This window comes from Psammomys obesus, unplaced genomic scaffold (genome assembly GCF_907164565.1).
Source record: "Psammomys obesus unplaced genomic scaffold, mPsaObe1.curated_primary_1811, whole genome shotgun sequence".
Taxonomy (NCBI): domain Eukaryota; kingdom Metazoa; phylum Chordata; class Mammalia; order Rodentia; family Muridae; genus Psammomys; species Psammomys obesus.
Window position 1 is genome coordinate 5,156,450 of NW_026591918.1, and position 21,507 is coordinate 5,177,956.

General features: G+C 44.2%; 1 protein-coding gene across 3 annotated transcripts in view; it reads right to left on the minus strand.

The window, feature by feature from the left end:
- Positions 1–7,842, minus strand: part of Ccdc66 (coiled-coil domain containing 66) — a 33,270-nt gene extending 25,428 nt beyond the window's left edge. The window contains exons 1-3 of one of the 3 annotated variants that reach the window (XM_055612458.1): positions 7,788–7,841; positions 6,943–7,007; positions 6,275–6,300 (exon numbers count right to left, since the gene is read on the minus strand). In XM_055612458.1, coding sequence (XP_055468433.1) covers positions 6,275–6,300; positions 6,943–7,007; positions 7,788–7,798 — 102 coding nt within the window. In that variant the 5' untranslated portion in view covers positions 7,799–7,841. Of the gene's footprint in view, positions 1–6,274; positions 6,301–6,942; positions 7,008–7,787 lie in introns of all 3 variants that reach the window. The other 2 variants (XM_055612459.1, XM_055612460.1) reach the window with 2 other exon arrangements.
- Between the last annotated feature and the right edge of the window lie 13,665 nt (positions 7,843–21,507).

The following is a 21,507-nucleotide window of genomic DNA, read 5'->3' on the forward strand; positions in this document are numbered from 1 at the left end:
TCCTGCCCATGCTAGCCCCCTCTTGTTCTCATTTCCCTTCCTAACAATCTTAAGTACCACCACCAGCTAGATTCACTTCTCTTTCTTTATTCTGCAGTCCATCTCACATACTAACCCAACTCCAGAAAAGTCCAATTCTCTACAGCCTGTAAGCAGCAACGGAGAGACTATGGTCACTGCTTTCATTTACACTTGTAACCAAGAATATCCAATAGGCTACCCAGTCCTACATTTACCAAATCCATAACCCTCTCACCGTTAGTAATCACTCATTCTCCTCAGGCACAAAAGCCCTCATATTCCCCCTATCCTATTCTCAGTTGAAGATTTAACAATTTAATTGAAAATCTTATACCTAAGTATTTAAAAGCTGACTCGAAGATTCTGTCCCTGAGCTGGGGTGATGTCACAGTGGCCAAGAGTGTGTAGTGTTCTTAAAGAAAACCAAAGTGGACCCATGTTTGGTTCCCAGCACCCAGGTCAGGCAGCTCACAATTGTCAGCAACTGCAACTCAAGGGGGTCGAATGCTCCTGGCCCCTGACGTTTCATGTGCACAGGCCCACACGCCAAAACACATGTCCACATATGACTAAAAATAATCTTAAAAGGAAGTCTGTCATCAATTCTCTACTAACTTCTGTGCTCAAACTACTGGCCCTTTCTACTCACATACAATCCATAAGGTCTTCATTTTAAATTTTATTTTACATGTACAGGTGTTTTGCCTGCATGTATGTATATAACGTGTATAGTGCTGAGAAGTCCTATAGTAGAGGAAGCCTGACGGGTACCACCTTCTGGATCCCCTTCTCAAGATTCCCAGAGACCGGAGTGCTGGGAATTGAACCCAGGTCCTCTGGAAGAGCATTCAGTGTGTCTAACTACTAAGCCGTCTCTCCACCTCCCATAGATTTCACCTGGGGACAAGGCACTGATGGCTGACCAATTGATCTCTCCCACTTCCTGACAGTCTTCACTTTCTCCTAAAAAACTTTCTCTTCAGCTGCTTCAAAAGTAACTGAATACAACCATGCTATTATTTTACTATCTAGAAAATATTTAACCTCAAGCCAGGTTTGCTGATACAGGCCTGCAGGCCCAGCTCTTCCAGAAGCTGAGCCAGGACGTTGCAAATCCAAGGCTAGTGTGGGCAGCTTAGTGATATTCTGTTGTAATAAAAAGTAAAAAGTAAGGAGAGGGTTCTGGGTATTAGAACCCAGTATTCGAGAACCTGCCTAGCATGAGTTGGGCCTTGAATTCTATCCCCAACACCAACACAACATCATCATTTGGCTTTCATTTTGTCTCTCCTAAGACTCCTTCCAACCAGATCTTTTCCCATACACCACCGCTGCTCCAGGTCCCCAGTAATATCTATACTGCTAAATATATAACTAGTTCCCAATTTTTCTTACTTGACCTATGAGCTGCACCTGAAGTAGCTGACTACTCTCCACACCTTCTCTATTTCACCTCCACAACTCTGTAATTTGATTCTTCTGACCTACTATGTGTGTGTGTCTGTGTACACACACACCTGTCTCTCAATCAAAGTATGTGTCATCATTCTTTCTCCTAATCATTCTCTTCACTACCCATCCTTCTGACTATTGAAGATGAAGTGCCAGAGGCACAAGCTCATGTGTATGGGTGAGCATGGGTGAGCATGTGTGTCCACGTGGAGGTCAGAGGACAATTTCAGGTACTGTTTTGCAGAAAATGTCTATCTTTACCCCACAAGACAGGATCTCAATATGCAGAACTGGTTTGTGGACCAAGGTGGCCTCAGACTCACAGAGATTTGCCTGCCTCTGTCTCCTGAGTCCTGGGATTAATTGTGTGCACTAGCATGCCCGCTTCCACCTTGTTTTTGAGTCACGATATCTCACTGGCCTGGAATTTCCAAGTAGGCTATGTTTGATGACCAATAAACCAAGTCTACTCATTTCTGCCTTTCCAGTGGCACCTGGCTTCTTCACTTGGGTTCTGGGGATGGAAGTAGAGTTCTCATGTTGTTGCAGCAAGCGCTATACTAAGCTGCCTTCCTGGCCCAGCCCCATGGATTTCCGTAGATACTTCAAAGCCTGCCTCTCTTTTGCTCAGAATGACATCCCCCATCTCAGTTACCCAGAACAAAAACTTTGCAGTTATATTTGACTCCTCTTGCATATACCCTGTTTATATTTTTTAATGTTTTAGGTTTTGTGTGTGTAGGCATTCTGCCTGTACATATATATGCACCCTGTGTGCCTGGTGCCAGCAGTAATGAACCACTATGTGGGCACTGGAAAGTGAACCCGGGTCCTCTCCAAGAGTATCAAGTGCTCTGAAATGCTGAGCCATGTATGTCTCTAGCCTTGTAGATACTATCTGTCAAATGCTATTTGCTGGATCCTGAATCTGACCACACCCTAGCATCACTCCTTACTCTTCTGCCCTAGGGTACTAGCTCTCACGTGAACTGCTATCCTCACTTCCACCCTTGCTTCCCGGTCTATTCTCAACACACTAATTTACAACATGTAATTCAAACCATGTTTTTAATCCTTAAAAGCCTCCCATGGCCTCTGCTTATGCTTAGAGGCAGCACTGAATTTCTCACTGTAATCTACTCTTGCCACTTCTGCCTCCATACCTATTTAGAGCTAACTTTATTTTCATTGATTGACTGACTGCTTGGTTTTTCGAGACAGGGTTTCTCTGTAGCCTTGGCTGTCCTGAACTCATTTTGTAGACTAGGCTGGCCTTGAACTCACAGCAATCTGCTTGCCTCTGCTTCCCTGAGTGCTGGGATTACAGGTGTGCACCACCATGCCTGGCTCTTTATAGTATTTTTTTTTAACTTATTATCATTTGTGGGAATTGTTTCTCTCCTTCCACCGTAAGGGCTTTGCGAATCAGACTTGGAGGGAAACACCTCTGTCGGCTGAACTATCTCGCCTGCCCTTGACCTCATTTTCTATCTTAGTCCCCAAATACATGAGCTTTTTTGATGTTCCTCAACCTCAACAAGACTGCAGCACTGCTCAGTCAGTCTCTCTTGCTACAACACTGTAACTTCAGATTCTGCGCAGCGCCTCCCCTCACTGGCTTCCGACCATCGCTCGAGGACCTTCCCTCGGGCCTATTCTACCCTCTGGCAGTTCTTACTCCTTCCCAGTGCTGCTAGGCTCCTTATGTCACCTTGTCTCTCCCCTCATTTTTCTCCACAGCACCTTTGTCTTACATCTTACATTAACTTACTTTTCTTAGTTCTTTCCATTCCACACCATCCTAACGTAAACTCCACAGAACAGACTTGTTTTATTTGTTCCCCTGTCTATCCCCTGTACCTATAACATTAGTGCAACAGGATGGGTGTTAAATACATTTTGATTGAACGTCCTTAACTATGCCTCATATGCCGCTGAAGTCATCATTGCTTCCAAATTAGCCTCCTTTTCAAAAATACTCACATTTCTATGACACCATTGTTTTATTCTCAAACAGCAACCATGAGATCATGTTTGACCCTCTTCCTTCAAGGTCTCCCTTAGCTAATTAACATATATATATATATATATATATATATATATATATATATATAGCATATATGTTTTGAAATATCTTTGTTATGTATATAAAGACAAGTCTAAGTTTGGGTTTTCATTATTAAATTATATCTTGTCTATCCCATCTATCCGTCATTTAAACTACTTGCTTCTTCTATGCTTAACATTATGAAAAAATGTTAGGAATACAAGAAAATTATTAAGAAAAAATCCTTGCTGTCAAACAGTGGATTAGATACCCTGAGACCTTTCATCACTTAAACTTTCCCTTTCTTGCAATAAGTTGCAAAGCAGACAACCATCCTGGCTCTTTGATCAAGCTCCTTTTGATACTTTCTAAAAACACCTCCAGCCACCACCCACAGGATTTCTTTATTACCCTTATCTCCTCACCCTGTTTATTCCTGGCTTTAGTATTTTTGCGTATGTATGTGTGTATATATACAGAATGTGTGTGTGTGTGTGTGTGTGTGTGTGTGTGTGTGTGTGTGTGTATGTTTATGCACTAAATGTGTGTTGGGCCCACTGAGGTCAGAAAAGTATTAGATCCTGTGGAACTGGAGTTACAGACGGTTAGGTGCTGCCATGCTACAGGGACAGCCAGTGTTCTTTGCCTCTGAGCCATCTCTCCAGCTGCCGGCTTCAGGGTTAGATAATATCAGCCTCTGGGGGTACTTTTTACATCCCTGGAGCTTTTTCAATATAACTACCGAAATGACAGGTGACAAGTTAAATATGTGCCATAAGTTAGATGAGGCAGAAACCGACATTTTCCTCATATAACAGGTGTTAACATATTTCCAAGTTACCCTGCACAGTTGCACAAGAAGAGGTTGTAAGAGCCTCCAATATTTCAAGAAAATTGAGAACACAAGATTTTACATCCTCATTTTTAGACTTAAGTCATTTTAGAGCTAGTCACAGTGGCACACACCTGTAATCCCAGTACTCAAGAGGCTGAGGCAGGTGGATCTCTGTGAGTCTGAGGCCAGCCTGGCCTACATGTCAAGTTCCAGGACAGATAGGACTATGTAGGGAGACCCTGTCTCAAACAAAACAAACAAACAAACAAAAACCCAAAACAAGTATTTTAGTTTTTCAAAAGTCACTTTATCAAATTATCAACATACTGCACATGATCCAAAAAGGCGACCCACGCCTCCCACCTCAGCTCATCTCCAGTCACTGTCGTTCTCCAATTCTTGCTGTCTTGACTCTTGAGCCTTTGGTGTGTCACAGTTCATCACCTTAGTTCTCTAAGCATATTATCTCATTCAATCAGCTAAGTGTGGCATACTCAGGAACAGACATTAAAAGCCACTTCTGGACCCTTTCCTCCCTGGAACCACCATGTAAGTGCAGTGTCTGACCAGGTGCTCCCTACACAGTTGTGAATGACAAGTAGCTGGTTGTCCCGTTATAATAATATGTCCTACAGAGCTACCTGTTGTGTTCCCCTATAAAGAAAACTTAGATTATGGCTACTTCCCTTACCAAAAATCCTATACTGAGCTGAGCTTGGTAGTGCGGACCTGTAATCCCAGCACTGGGAGGCTGAGGAAGGGAGACAATGGAGTTCTAGGCTGGCCTGACTTACACAGTGAAATTCCATCTTTTAAAAAGTCTTTAATGGATTCCCCTATAGTAAGTCACCATTTTCAAGGTCCTTGAGCATAAGTGCAAACTCCACCTAAACTTTATATCCGACACACCCCCAAGGTACACCAGTTTTTACAATCAACTTTTCATAACTTGGCACTTTGTAATATTTCCTGTAAGCCTGGAATATACTTCTCTACTTCTTTAACTAGAAACTAGCTTCCACATCTCTAAGCTTCTAATTACAGAGACACATGATGGATGAGCTGTCTCTTCATTTCCTACAGGCAAGAGTCAGTCTCCAGGGTTGTCTCCTTCCTAGGCCTCTCTAGAACGCCTCTAAGTCTTTCACTATAGTCATACATGACCCATGCTCTTTTAGGAAACAAGCGTGGATCTTTCTCTTTCCCTTTTCTGAAGCAGACAAATAAAGCGAGAGTGGAGCTCTAGGCCATGGTGGAGCTTCACAGTTGCTGAAAATCTCCGCTGGACACAAACCTACCAACTGGAGTAAAATAACTAGGCTTATTTTGCCATATTCCTGTTGTGCCATGTCAAGGTACAATTGGTCCAATTTTAAACAGTACCTATAGCTCAATGCCAAATAGGAATAATGAAAGGAGGCAACATTAGAAAGAAAGAAAAAAAAAAAAGTCAGACTTTCCTATACAGATTCAGTTATGTTCAGGTTACTGAGCAAGAAAAGCAACCTGGCCCCAATCACTCCCATGAGCTTCCTGGACGAAAGAATGTCACAAAACACCTTTTTGTAGTATGCTGCTCTCTTACCAAGTTCATCAATACTTCTTACACTATAAAGATGAAGTTCAGGTTAGGGAGCTAACCCAGTGATTAAAGTGTTTGCCATGAAATCGTGAGGACCAGTATCTGGATGCTCAGAGCACACATTAATACTTAAATGCTGGGTACTTATCAAGGCCCATCTGTAAGTCCAACAGTTAAAAAGCAAAGACAGGGAATCCTCTGGAGAGAGCAGCCTAGCTTGACCAGCTGTCCCAGCAAGTTCCAGGTCCAACTGAGAGACCATGCCTCAATAAACAGAACCAAAGAAAATATGCATTTTACATGTGGAAACAGGTAAGGTCAAAATCACTTGGCTTACCTTCACAGAAACTTTTGATTTATGCTCTACAAAAGAAAATAAAATTACTAAACTATAAAGCCAAAACATATTAAGGCAGAGACAAAAGAAAATGTTACGCACTAATTAAGATGTTAGGATAAAAATACTATCTCAAAAGCATTAACCTTAAGTCCTACCTGAATACTCCAACCTTTACAACATGGTGGTTTAAGTATTACCTCCCACTTCATTTTTATTTCAGTTATCTTTCCCAGGTAACACTATAAACAGATGGTGGTGGGTAGCAAGCAAATAACTCGATGGAGAAGACTGAAAACCACACTGAGTTCAAACACTAATAAATAATAGTAAGACTTCAGCAACTGGTTATACTGTATAAATTTAACTTTCTCCCATGATAGTTTGTTTACATGCAAAGTACATAATTACCTGAACCTGCATTACTTATTAGGCAATAAGGTATGCTAACATCAAAAATATACTACACATAAAATATATGTCACGAACCAAAACTGATAGCAGAGATCACTGTCACAATCTTACTTGGATAAATGTCAATTTGAAGACACAAGGGAAAATTCTTTGTCGAGCGCCATTTAGCTATATTACAAGCAAAATGTCTGTTAAACTACTACATATGCTACATACAAACGTAAACATTTTAGACTTCCGATAATACATCGTACCATAGGGAGATAGTATTAGCTTGGTTTTTCCATCCAATAATTCAGTTTCAAGCTTTAAACCATCTCTGCAATATAAAAGAAAAGTGTTTTGACAGTTTTAATTAAACAGTTTAACTAAATAGCAACCAGAACTAGTTATATGAACCTTGAAAGTGAACCGATACCTTTGAATATGTCTAGGAATCATGTGGCCATCTAAGCAAGGTTTTTTGGTTTGTTTCTTTTAAGTCATATAGCCCAGGCTGCCCTCAGACTCACTTTGTAGGCCAGGCTGGCTTTGAATTCCTGATCCTCCTGTCTGAATCCCCCTCAAAACAGTCTTTACATTTCAAAAGCACCAGCATAAAGAAACGGTAAACACTACCAGTAAAACGCATGTTGTCTATTAGAGTCATCAAAGCTCTACTGATGGGATGGATTCCACACAGTATTTCACTGTTTAACGGAGGTGGGCTTATGGTCAATGAACATGAGGACGACCTTAGAGAAAATAACCCAAGAAGTTAAGGGCGAGCAGGGAGACTAGCAACGCTAAACTCAGTGTTGCCTTGGTAGAGGAAACCAAAATGCCTCCGTCTGTTAAAGAAAACAACCTGGGATAGGTAGGTCGTTAAAGGCTTCCCCACTGCAGGACTACGACCAGCTCCTGTGTCCGTTAGAAGGCGACGTCGGAGTGATCCTGAAGTTGGTAGATCCCCACTCCCCGCCCCGAGCACCTCGCCCTCTTCGGCGCCGCGCCCCCTCCACAGCCCGCACGGGGCCCGGAGCCCCGTCCGCCTCTCCCGCGCCCGCCTCGCGCCGGCCAGAGCCCAGCCCCGCGCCCCCGGGAGCCCCCGCCGGCTTACCCCAGGTTCATGGCCCCGCCGCCCGCCTGCCCGCAGCTCCCCGGACCACCGCCGTCCCCGGGCGGCCGCCGCTGCTCAACAAACCCTGCGCCGATTGGGCGCGGGGCCCAGCCGAGCCAATCGGAGCGGCGCGTGCTGGCGGGTGCGGTCCGCTGGTGCCGGCCTTCCCGGCGCGGCCCGGCGCGGCGTCCGTGTTTTCCCTCGGCTTGCGGCCGGCTCAGCAGCCGCCTTGGCTCGCACGGAGGTTTCCAAACTCGCAGGAGCGAGCGCTGTAGCCGTCCTGTTTCATATTTGGAGAGCTGTTTTAGCACAAAAAGACTCGAGGGCCCGGGGTCGCTTGGGGCGCGTTTGTGTCTGGTCTTTTCCTGTGTCTGCATCCATCAAGCCTTACTAATTGAAGTTCTTTGAGTGCTGGCGCAACCTGTCCTTTCATTGACGGTGTTGTCCCTGGGGCAGTAAGAGGCAAACGGGTTTGCCTAGGTCGCTGACCACCGAATAGTTAAATAACAGAGCCCATGCCACTAATTCGTGTGAACAAGCCCTGCTGCTGCTTTAAGACTCACTGTCCCTTGCTGCTCTTCCAGAGGCGTGGAGTTTGGATCCCAGCACGCGAAATCAGGTGGTTACGACACTTGTAGCTATGTCAGCTCTGGTATCTCACGGGCTGTGGAGCCCTCACACATCTTTAAAAATAAAACAAGATTAAAAAAAAAATCTGTCAGTTTGAGGCCAGTCTGGTCTACAGAGTGAGTTCCGGGACAGGCAGAACCCTGTCTCAAAATCACACCGCCAACCGGGCGTGGTAGCACACACCTTTAATCCCAACACTCTAGGAGGCAGAGGCAGGTGGACCACTGTGAGTCCGAGGCCAGCCTGGTCTAGAGACTAAGTTCCAGGACAGCTAGGACTACATAGAGAAACCCTGTCTCAAAACCACTATGCTCCCCCCCCCAAAAAATAAACAAAAATAAACAAACAAATGCCACTTCCTGGAGGAAGCCGCCGGGGCTAAGAGTAACTAGGCAAGGTCTACCTTTCCTTCTAGGATGCCAACAACGAGACAATGTGGTCAGGGTTTACTTAGAGTGTTAACAGAGGAAGCTGCGCGAACTACTCAGACACCCATCTCAGATATGGTTTCTTGAACGCAACACTCCAAGACTGACCATGGCCAGGGACACAGTGGACTCAGGATCCAAACTGTGACATTATCTTTCAAAGTTAACTTACAAAGACAATAACTTTTGGCTTACAAGGGTGTGTGTGTGTTGGGGGGGGGAGATAACACGACACAGTGGAACAGGGTGTCACCTCTGACTCAAGTTATTTTTGCTAACTGGACAAGCAGTTCTAGCTGACCTGTAATTTAATTGGTCCCAAGTGGAGTTTCTAGGTAGGGCCAGCTGCGTTTATGGTTGGGTGATTTCTAGGAGCAGCAAGGCTACCCAGTATGCTGAACAGAAGCATAGTTGTTGGTCAACCTTGCACAGAGAGCTTTTCCCTACATCAGCGACAAGCTGAGATGATGTCACTGGTGGGCCTTCAACAAAAATAACGAGAGTTATGTTACCCAAAAGGAGCTGGCCTCAACAACAGAGCCTGGGTGAGGGGTTTCTGGCTGGAGCCTGGGTAACCTGGAAGTAACTACACCTGAAGGTCTGCAGCTGGCAAGGAGGATGCCTGCCCCATGGCTTTGCATACTTGGGCACCTGTTTCTCAGAGCCCATGTGAAATTACAGCAGCATTGCATATGACTGGCTGAGAGGAGTGGCTGGACCCTAAGGGGAGGGTCCCATGAACCTCCCTACCCACTCCCTCTGTTACCAAGTGCTATCTTATGCCCATCTAAACACACTGATGATGGTGGTCGTTGGTCTTGGGGGATGGTCCTGTGCAGTAGAAGTCCTCCTGAAAGACTAGGAGACTCCCTATCATGTGACACAAACATTTGGGGTCCTGTACTAAACTGAACTTCAGAGGAACAGTTGATGTCTTGCCCATTTCTGTAACCACAGATGCTGACACTTAGGAGGTGGAAGAAGGAGGTCTGCCATAGTCTGAGGCCAACCTAGGCACCACAGGGCAACCTTTCTTTAGAAAACCAAACAGCAGCTAGGCATTGAAACACATACCTGCAACCCCAGCACTCAAAAGTCTAAGACAGAAGACTAAAGAATTCCAGGCCAGCATCTCCTATATGAGACCCTATTTTGGAAAAGGGTCTGGAGATAAAGAAATGAGTGAACAAATATAAAACAATAGATGAAGGAAGAATGACAAGAGAACACAGTTATACATTTGACTACGTTGTTTACTTTTAGCTGGTTGTGGTGGTCCATGTCTTTAAGCCTCAGGAGGCTAAGGTAGAGGCAATTCTGTGAGTTCAAGGCCACCATGGTGTAAACAGTGAATTCCAGGTCAGCAAGAGCTACATAGTAAGCCACTGTCTAGGAAAAAAAAAAATTAAAGGGATACTTTTTTTATTTATGCATAAAAGGGCTAAAATCAGCTGGTTATTAGTAGTTATTTTCTAGGCGTTGAAGTGGTATGAATTTCAAAGTGTTACTTTTTTCTTTGAGTCTGTGTGGTATGCAGACATTCAAGTGTGTGTTCCCATGTGTGCTCAAGTGGCACACACACGTGTGAGGCCAGAGGTTGATGTGTGTGCGTGTGGGTTCAGTTTCTCCTCACTTTGTATATCAATTCAGGGTCTCTCACTTGGACCCAGAATTTGCTAATTTAGCTAGTCTATCTAGCCAGCTTGTCCTACCCCACCTCTGCTGGGGGGTGGGGAAGCTCTGCAAACACTAGGGCCGACAGAGTGTCAGTTTACATAAGGCAAGAAGAAAGTCCAGTTCAGCATGACTAGGCAGCCCCTATTGCTGCGAACTTCAAGAGTCTGACACTGGGTGATTCATTTCAGACATGTTTAAGCACAGCAGAATTTGGGGGGAAAAGTTTCCTCATGACAAATAACTCAATCCCGTGTGTACAACAAAGCTTAAGACACGATTTCATCAAGACTCTAGCAAAGTACAAGTAACATCTTCCATAAGGACAGGTTCTATAGATAAACGAAGAAGCCGGCTCAGGGTCAACGGTGCTCATAAGAGTCTGGGGGAGGATAGCACCATAGATTGACTGATATAAACAGTTTTGGGGAGCTAGTGTAGCCTGGCCATGCAGACAGCACAGGTCGCCAGGCTGGTGACTGCCTCCATTTCCAGTCTTCTGGGCAGAAAATGGGTTATACACCTCTGTTTTCGGAGGGGCAGCCATGTCCAGGGACTATCCCTGGTTTCCCTAGTACTTATCTGTGATTCCAAGGACCTCGTGTCTCCTACACTCTACCTACCTAGCATAGGAATTACGGGTGGGACACCATACCCACACATAGAAATATCAACTCCACTCCCAACGCTTAGGCAGCAAGGGCTTTCCCTACTGAGTAATCTTTCCAGGCCCCCTGAGAATATTGTTTTGGAAAAAATAAAAGCCAATCAAGAATTGCACATTAGGCTGGAGAGATGGCTCAGAGGTTAAGAGCACTGGCTGTTCTTCCAGAGGTCCTGAGTTCAATTCCCAGTAACATGGTGGCTCACAACCATCTATAATGAGATCTGGTGCCCTCTTCCTGGGTGCAGGCATACATGCAGATAGAATATTGTATATATAATAAATATTTTTAAAAATTACACATTATAATCTCTTTTTCTTTTGTTTCTCTTTACCTCTTTTCTTTTTTCTTTCTTGTATTTTTAAAAAAGATTTCTCTATTTTCTGTGTGGAAGTGTTTTACGTGCATGTATGTTTGTGTACCATGTGTGCCTGGTGCCCACAGAGGTCAGAAGAGGGTTTCGGATCTCCTGGAACTGGAGTTTCAGGTGCTTGTGAGCCTCCATGTGATGTGGAAAACAAACCCTGACCCACTGCAAGAACAACGAGTGCTCATAACCACTGAACCATCTCCCCAGCCCTTAATTTATTAGTATTTTTTATGTGTATGGGTGTTCTATCCCCAGGTATGTCTGTGTGCCACATGTATGACTGGTGCCAGCAGAGGTCAAGGGAGGGTGTCAGAATCCAGTTATATCGCACAATCATTTAACATTTGTTCTTTTGTGTCTGGTTTCTCTCACTAACATTACGCCTCCAGCCAGAGCTTACCCTGGTTGTAGTCTGCATAAAAACATAATACCTTTTGTTACTTGAGGGAAAATGCTGGGGATTTAACCCTGGGCAAGCTAGAAGGGAATATTTGTTTTTGTTTTATGGTATTCTGTACTTCTGTTATTTTTTTTTATTCCTCTATCCTACAGATGTGTGCTTTCCTGAAGTAAGCCCCCGCTGCTAGAACTTCGTTTCTCTTTACGACTGACATTCTTATCATATACGCATGTGCATGAACCTGTTGGTACACATTTGATTGTGAATATTGCAGTGAACCTGAATGTACGGCCATCCTGCAGTCCCTGTTTGCATTTCCTTTAGCATACATCTGCCATGGAGCAGGGTCAGTGTTGGGGGTTGGTCTGGTGCTATGTATACAAATGCTAAATTCTGGGCCCCACGATCTGGTTGTAGTCCAGATGAGTGCATTCTCACGTACAGCGAATGATGTTGTGTAAACTTTGCTCACCAATATTTTCTGCTTGGTTAAATAAAAGAGGCTGGACAGCCTGTAAATGGGCAGAAGAGAAGTAGGTGGAGCTTTGGTTCTGGACTTGGGCTCTCATGTAGAGACCATGAGGCTAGGAGGAGGAGAAGAAAGGAGGAGAGAGAAAGAAAGAAAGAAAGAAAGAAAGAAAGAAAGAAAGAAAGGAAGGAAGGAAGGAAGGAAGGAAGGAAGGAAGGAAGGAAGGAAGGAAGGAGAGAGAGGATGTAGCCTGATAGAGTAGATCCAGCCTAGAGATGACAAAGATTGGCAAGCAACTTGGGGAGTACTGCTGGGAGGTAGACAGATTAACTTAGAAAATAAGTTTAAAGCACGCTGTCCAGTTATTGTGCTTATGGCTGTTTAAATAAATCAGTATGTCTTTGTCTCAGTTATTGGGAAACCAGCAAGGTCACAGAAAACCCTCTAGAATTTAAAAAATATTCAACAACAGGTCAGTTTATAATTCTATGGTTAGTTTTTAGACCAGATTGTAAACTATTTCTACAACTATCACCCCATTTTACATTTTCCCCTACCAGCAATATGTGAAGGTTCTGACCTCTCTACATCTTTCCTCTCACTGTCTTTCCTTGTTGTTTCTTGTCTTAATAGGTTCCTTGGTTTTCAAAGTTCCTGTTGCTTCTTTGTTTTGGGCGTTCTTATCTATCTCCCTTCCCGGTTCCCTGCTCCTTTTTGAGAGGAGGCTTTGCTCTCTAGCATAAGATAGCCTTGAATTCACAGTAATCTTCCTGTCTCAGCTTCCTCCTGAGAGATAGGACTATAGGTGTAAACCACTATACCAGACTCCTCGGTGTTCCTTGGTTTTGTTTTTGTTTGTTTATTTCTTAAGTGGGGACTAGAGTTTTGAATTGCCCCTTCATCATTTTGTGGACCCTCCCTTAACATGCAACAGTGGTCTACAAGCTCCCTTGACCTCTATCTGAAAATAGTTAAAGGGGTTTGCTGTGTACAATGACCAGCAATCTGGATTCACCTCATTCCTCAGGGCATCCCTCATCTCATGCTCCCATCCTCTAGCTCTTAGGATGTTGAAGCATTTTGACAGTAATCCAAGGTGACATTTTGCAGCTCACTGTGCATCCTCATGTCGGGTTGTCCCATTATCTTTCTGGCCAGGGAAGAATTAAGATGGTGGCCGCCCACCTCTGCATTTTAAATATTTATTGTCCTCTTTGCAATTAGTAAATAATCTACATTCTAATTGGCACTATGCAAATATTCTGGTCCCTACCTAGCACTTAGTAAGGATTTTTTATTTTGTGTGTTCTGTATTTTATCTTCATCTTTTATGTGTTCATGTTCCTGTAAGGCTGCCTGTTCACAGAGGGCAAGAAACTTTTGAAAAGGCTGGAGAAGCCTCAGTGATTGGTGGTCAATCTTAATCATTAACTTGACTAGAATCACCTAGAAAACAAGTGTCTAGGTGTAGCTGTGGGAGTTTCTAGACTGAATTAGTTGAAGAAAGAGGGTCCACCCTAAGTATTGGCAGAATTGTTCCTTCAGCTAGGATTACCAACGCAGCTACCACCCAGGCCAAGATCTAAAGCTTTGAGTTGGCCCACCCCAACATCCTCCCCATCTATGAGCTGCTGGAGCACGGGAAGGGGTCATTCCTGAGGATCCAAAGCTGCAGGACCTCCATGACACAGGACAACAGGACATCCAAAAGGAGTCCCAGTGAGGATCCAGCATTGAGAGTGCAGCAGAAGCCAGAGGCCTTGAACCAGACCAATTGCAATGAGCATTTGCAAGAAAAGATGTGTGGACAAAAGGGTACATTGTGGGACACACTTGGACACACTACAGCTTTCACAACAATATGCTTTGTTTTTGTTTTTATTTTATTTTTGGGTTTTTGAGACAGGGTTTATCTATGCAGCCTTGGCTGTCCTGGACTCGCTTTGTAGACCAAGCTAGCCTCGAACTCTGAGAGATCTGCCTGTCTCTGCCTCCCTAAGTGCTGGGATTACAGGCATGCACCATCTTTAGGTGGGAGGCTGAAAGGATGAAGGGTAGACATGAAGGGATGGGGAGATGCGTTAGGTACATGATATGAAATTCACAAAGAATCAATAAAATTAAAAAACGAGAAAAGTAAAACAGCAAGAGATTTTAAGATGGGATGTTTACAAGGATGTAAAAATGACAGAATGTTCTAAGGGGAGGAGAAATGCTTCATTTTTCAAGAAAGGTTCTTGAGATAGGAAGTAAACAATAAAAAATAGTTTCAGGAAGTCCCTGAAACTGACCAGGATCACTAGTCACCTCCCTGCTCAAAAGTATATAAATTCTAGACTGCTGAGAATCACTCTCAGACAAGCCGAGTTCTAAAGAAGACTCCCAGCCAAGCCCAGGAAGAAGCCTGGAAAAAGCAGAGGCCAGGTGGACTGCATAGATGAAACAAAGACCAGAGGAGCTGCTTGAAAGAGGCTTAGACCTGCGAGTTATCTGAAAAGGACACCGAAAGCTTCGAGCTACTAGAACATGTGCAGTCTGCTCCAGCCTCTGCTCCAGCCTCTGTGCGCTGTCACCCATACTGGGGTGAGCTTTGGTGATGCAGCTGTCTTTGAGTCATTTCTGCTCCTGCTGCAGTTGCCTCTCACCCATATTTCTGTAAATATCCCTAATAGAACTCATTGCTTACACACACACATACACACACACACACACACACACACACACACACAGACACTACAAATAGCAGCCCTGTTTTGAGCTGATCTGATTTGTATTTCCTTAAAGCATTAATGGGAGAGGAAGACTATTCCCAAGTGTGGAAAGCATCTTCTGGGGGTGGCTCCGATATAAAGTGGTCTGAGGAAAGAGCAGGCTCATGTATCAGCTGTTAAAACCTTCCCGGGCAAAGGATGGTAGCTCATGCCTGTAATCTCAGCCCTTGAACAGGAGAACTTCTAGTTCAGACCATCCTGGTAGTACACTGAGATATTGCTCCTCAAACCAACCACTAACTTACAGCAATACATTAGCAGTTGTAACTGCCCTCCATCAGAAGCCACTAAAAACCTCTTACAGTGGTCCTCACCTGTGGGCCACAACCTTTGGGTGGGGTGTGAGGGTTAAACCACCCTTTCACAGGGGTCACCTAAGGCCACTAGGAAACACAAATATTTACACGGCAATTCATAACAGTAGCAAAATTACAGTTATGAAGTATCAATGAAAATAATCTTATGATTGGAGGTCACCACAACATGAGGAACTGTGTTAAACGGTCGAAGCATTAGGAAGGTTGAGAACCACTGTGCTGGAGTTGGAGAGATGGCTCAGAGGTTAAGAGCACTGGCTGCTCTTCCAGAGGTCCTGAGTTCAATTCCCAGCAACCACATGGTGGCTCACAACCATCTATAATGATATCTGGTGCCCTCTTCTGGCATGTAGGCACATATGCAGACAGAAATAAAACTTAAAAAAAAAAAAGTTAGTTCAAGGACTGATAAGCCTCATTTTCAAGACAGCGTTGTTTTGGTGGTACAAAAATGATAAATGTGACATCCAGGAGGGGAAAAATCCTTGGGGTAGGGATTGGTAACAATAAGATCAGAGAGAAAAATTCAGAAAGCATCAGCAGAACTATACTGTTTTGTAAAGATGATGACATTTTTCTTTATTTTTTGTGGTTTCCAAATTTATCATATTTGGAAAACCACACATAAGCCCTCCCCATCCTTCTCATACACGTTGAGATATAACTGCGTATGAGTTTCTCCAGAGTTCACACCTCACAAAGCAAAGCCCTGCAGCCTTCTCCCATGGGCTTCTTATTCCTCTGGAGCTATTGACTTGGGCGATTTTGAAACTGATCTCCACACAACACAGCAGATGGCAGTATAGGCCCAACTTCCTATAAGAAAATGCCATATGGAAACTTTCACAGATCAAACTTATTTTAGCTGAAGAGTTGTGGTTTCACACGGTTATCATAGAAAACTGAAAACGATAGAGAATCGTGACTCCACTCCTGGGGCTCTGGAGGTCATTCCTTAACTAAGTTAAACTCATTTTTACAAGCACAAGATATTTAATTTTTAAGCTAACACAAAAGCCGTGGGCCTCATTATGGCATTTTTCACACAAGTATGCTGTTCTTGAAAAGATATTTTGTAAAAACATTTTGTTTTACGTGCATGAGTCTGCCTCACCCACATGCTCCTTGCACACATACACCTACCCTATGCCTGCCTGGTGCCAGAGGAGAGCATCAGATCCCTGGAACTGGGAGTTTCAGAAGCCTGTGAGCTGCCATGTGAATGCTGGGATCTGAACCAAGGTCCTCTGGAAGAGCAACAAATACGGTTAAGCGCTGAGCTGCGTCTTCAGCCCCACACATACGGTACTGCATTTTGTTCCTATTCATGCCCCTGCCCACTGCCCTGCACTAGCCGATTCTTTTTTATTTTCTTCACATTTATTTATTTTGGAAGTGGCACACATGCCCCAGAGCGTGGACACAGAACGTGGACAGAAGTCAAGAGGATACGGATGGGAGCCAGGTCTCCCTTCTACCCTACGTATCCTAGGGTTTGAGCTCACTATGCAACTCTGGCTGTCCGGGAACTCACTACGTAGACTTGAACTCACAGAGATCCACCTGTTTCTGCTTCCCCAGTCCTGGGATTAAAGCAGTACACCACACAACACCTCTTCACAAGAATTTTTAAACAGTCATCCTTATGCAAACCCTCTGCTTTGAAAACTCCAGAACACTGTTTTTGAGACATCAGAGAAAGAGCCAGAGAACTGCATGGGGAATCTGGTTGCCTTTTATTCCTCCATGGTCCTTGGTGATGGCTGTGGAGATGGGGGTTCACACAGGCCTGCAAGCAGCAGCAGTTACGCATACCCAGAGCAAGGAGAAACAGTGGCTTGGTGCTCAAGGATGAGTTAACTAACTTCTCAACCTAGAGAGCTTCCAGGCTGTAACAGGCAAGCATCTTTCTCTGGTGCACTGTCTCCGAAGGACAGAAATGACAGTACTCTGCTCCCATAGCGGCACCTTGTTGGGTTTTTAAAAGTATTTTAGACAATCTATCACATTTATTTAATTATTTATTTATGTTCTTACTTATCTATCTATCTATCTATCTATCTATCTATCTATCTATCTATCTATCTATCTATATGTATGAATGTGAGCATGTGCGTACCACACAGCAAGTGGGGTGGGGGGGGCAGAGAACAAGGGAGTTGGATCTCTCCATCCACAAGTTGAACTAATAGAACTCGAACACTTCGTTTTGGCTGCAAGCCTTTTACCCGCTGAACCACCTTGAAAGCCCCTGGTTTTCTTTCTTTCTCTCACCTCACCCCTTAAAACAGAGCATCATGTGGCCCAGGCGGGCTTCCAGCTCCCTGGGCAAGTCTCAGGATCCTCCTCTGCCCGGGGACTGCTGAGATTATGAACCCTCTGCTAGGCGGGAACAGCAGTGACCTCATACCAGCCTGCCAAGGGCAAATTGAGGTGACTGCTGCAGACCCTGACACCAGAGTATTCCCCACGCTCTGCACGTGGATGCGATTTTTCCAGAGTATTTGCTCTGTGTCTCCCTACTCCTCTACCGCCCACCCCGTTCCCCTGTAAGGAAACTGTCTGCTTCCCTTACACGACTCAGACCCATTAAAAGCCCTCTCTGCTTAAACAGGCCCGCACCCCACCTCCTGATCCTCAGCAAATTTTGCTGTATGGTACCTGTTGTTTAAAAAAAAAAAAAAAAAAAAAAAAAAAAGAATTCCAGCCGTTCAGTTTTACCAATGAAGTCTCAAGAGCCAGGCTGAAAACGTTCAGAGAGGCAGAGAAAGCAGCCAGCTGACCTTCCTACTCAGCAGATGTCCCTGAAGGAAAAAGCCGTGTCTGCTCTGCTCTGGGAAGGGCTCAGAGAACTCAGAACCCCAGCGTCACAAGACGAGGCACCTTCTTAGAAATATTCGCTAATGGGCCACTTTCCAAAGAGCCTCCGAAGTGTTGAATAGAATAGTTTTCAGTCTATCAGGGAGATCATGACGGTTTAACTTTTTATTTTACACTCCATGAAGGCAACACGCATACTCTTGATAGCTTCATTAAACTTTTGAAGGCAGGAGATACACCACAGCAAGAATTATCTAGCTTTATTTTTGAGGATATTATTGGAGCAGAACAAAGAATTTGATTCATGATATTCTCCAATACAGACTAAAACAAAACTGTTTAACCGGCAGTTGCGATGGTTCAGAGGGTCCAAGCAACACTTGTGCCCAAGCCTGCTCTCCTGAGTCCCATCCCTGGTACTCACAAGGTAGAAGAATGGATTTCAGCAAGCTATGTGTGACCTCCACACATGTACTGTGGTCCCAGAAAACACACACACACACACACACACACACACACACACACACACACACACAAACTTTAAAAAAACTATTTTGTTTCTGAGATATTAAAATGAGGTCATAGTGATGGTTGGCAGACTATGTATTAGGCAGTGCACTGAGTACTTTAATGTGTTCGTTTATTCTTTAAAAATTAACCTTTTGCAGTTCTACAATTCCATCCAGTCTTTCAAAAGATTAATTCAGTGTTATGAGCAAAATTAGAAAACAAAATAACATACATTTTTACTTTTGAAAATTCTGTAAATGAAATAATATTCTATAATTGTTGAGAGAAAATTAAAACCTGACTGTATGTCCTAGTTTGTGCCCATCTAACAGATAATGAAACTGAGGCTTAGGGAGGTTAAATAGGTTCGTGTAGGCTAGAGGATGAGCAAGAGTAGAGCCAAAGCATTTTACTACCTTTGACGTCTAAATTCTTTCTGCACTGAAGCCAAAGATCTGGTTTTACTTGAATCTTGGTCCTTAAAAGATTAAGGGAGCTCCTCGGGCTGTCGAGGGCTGCCGTGCATTGTCTCCTGCTACGGACAGAAGGGCACGTTTTTTGCGTACGGACTTCCTTCCGAGTTAGCGAGAAGAGACCGTAAGCACGAAGACACAAAGAAGTGTAAAAATGCTGTAAGAGGGCCTCACCAAGTCTTGCTCATAGCATTGCCAGAGACAGGAGGAGCGACTCTACTCAGAGGAGGGAAGGCCAGAAAATATGCAGATGAGCACTTGGTTCAGAGGCCACTTGGTGGACAAGGATGGAGGACATTCTGAGTAGAAGGAAGGTGTGTGCGAAGATGGACGACGGAACCATCAGGGCACTGCAGGGCTGGTGTTAGAAAGCTGACATGGACCCCTCCCTAATGAACAGCTTTGGACCCCAGCTCTCCTTTCCCTGGTAACACTAATTTTAAAAATGAAAAAAAAAAATATTAGTACTAATCCCCTTAAGATTTAAAATACCAGCTGGGTGTGGTGGCAAATGCCTGTAATCCCAGCACCCACGGAGGCAGAAGCAGGTGGATCTCTGTAAATTTGAGGCCGGCCTGGTCTACAAAGCAAGTCCAGGACAACCAAGGCAGAGAAACCCTGTCTTGAAAAACCAAAAGAAAAAAAAAAAAAGACACATAAGGGAGGAAGGAAGAGGCTGCATGGCATTGGCAAAGCCCCGGAGGGAAATCTTCTTCTTTCTGGTAAAGCAAAGCTATTTTATAGATTTTCATATTTTTCTTTAATTTCGTCTGTGTGTGTACATGTGTATACGTGTGTGTGTGTGTGTGTGTGTGTGTGTGTGTGTGTGTGTGTGTGAACAACCTTGGATGTCATTCCTTAGGCACTTTATCAGTCAGGGTTCTCTAGAGGAACATAACTAATATATTTCCATATACATCCTACATAGATGGGATTTATTAGAGTGGTTTAGTCCAGCAATGGCTGTCTGCCAACTAAAAACTCAGGAATCCAGTAGTTATTCAATCCATGATGCTAGGTGTCTCAGTTGGTCTTCAGCAGATGTCGGAATCCTAAAGAGGTGAGATCTAGTGGAGGAACAGACTTGCCAGCAAGAGTGAGAGCAATAAGGGAAAGGGCCTCTTTGTCCATATCCTTTATATCGGCTGCCAGCAGGAGGCACGGCCCAGATTAAAGGTGGGTCTTCCCGCCAGCAGGAGGCACGGCCCAGATTAAAGGTGGGTCTTCCCACTAAAGGCTCTGGATCAAAAGTCGGTCTTCTCACTTCAGATGATTCAATTAAGAAAAATCCCTCACAGGTGTACCCAGAGCATGGGTTTTAGTTAATTCCAGATGTGGTCAAGTTGACAACCAAGATTAGCCATCACAGGCACTGTCCAACTTCTATTTCTTTTTCTCCCCGGCCTGGACTTACCAATAGGCTGGCTGGCCTGTGGGCCTAGGATGCTCCTGCCTATATTCCCCAGGGCTGGATCACGGGCGTGCACCACCGCGCCCAGCTTTTCAACTGTGGGTCCTGAGGATTAACCCCAGGCCTTCATGCTTGTACTGTAGTCAACCTGTCAAGTGATCTATCTCCCCGGCCTTAGTTCTTCTAGCTCATGTATGACAGCAGTTTGTTTTTTTAAAAGTGTGTGTGTGGGATTGAATGGTACCTCTGACCCTGGGTGTTCTAACCTGCCCAAAAGATTAAGTGATTATAAAGATGTTGCGGGACAGGCATGCTGGCACACACCTTTAATCTCAGCTCTCGGGAGGCAGAGGCAGGAGGATCTCTGTGAGTTGGAGGCCAGCCTGGTTTACAGAGTGAGTTTCAGAAAAGCCAGGGCTACACAGGGAAACCCTGACTCAAAAAATAAACAAACAAAAACCCCAAAACAAAAAAACAAAAAAGAAACTTAAAAGATGTAGTACAAGCTGTAGATTGTTATTGGAAACTATTGTTGACTCACAAACAAACATCTTTCACTTCAAACAGAATAAGACGGTTTATTCTGTGGTCAAATATGTGTGACCTTGGCCCAGGAATACAAATTCAGGTCACTCCAAATATCACATTCCAAGGTGATATATGGAAACATTTCTGTTATGTTTATAAAGCAGCAGAATGAAGCACCTCCTAAGTCAAGACACTTTCAAATACATCAGTGGAAGCATGAAGAAGAGTGGAGTCAGGGGCCTTCTGCCTCAGGC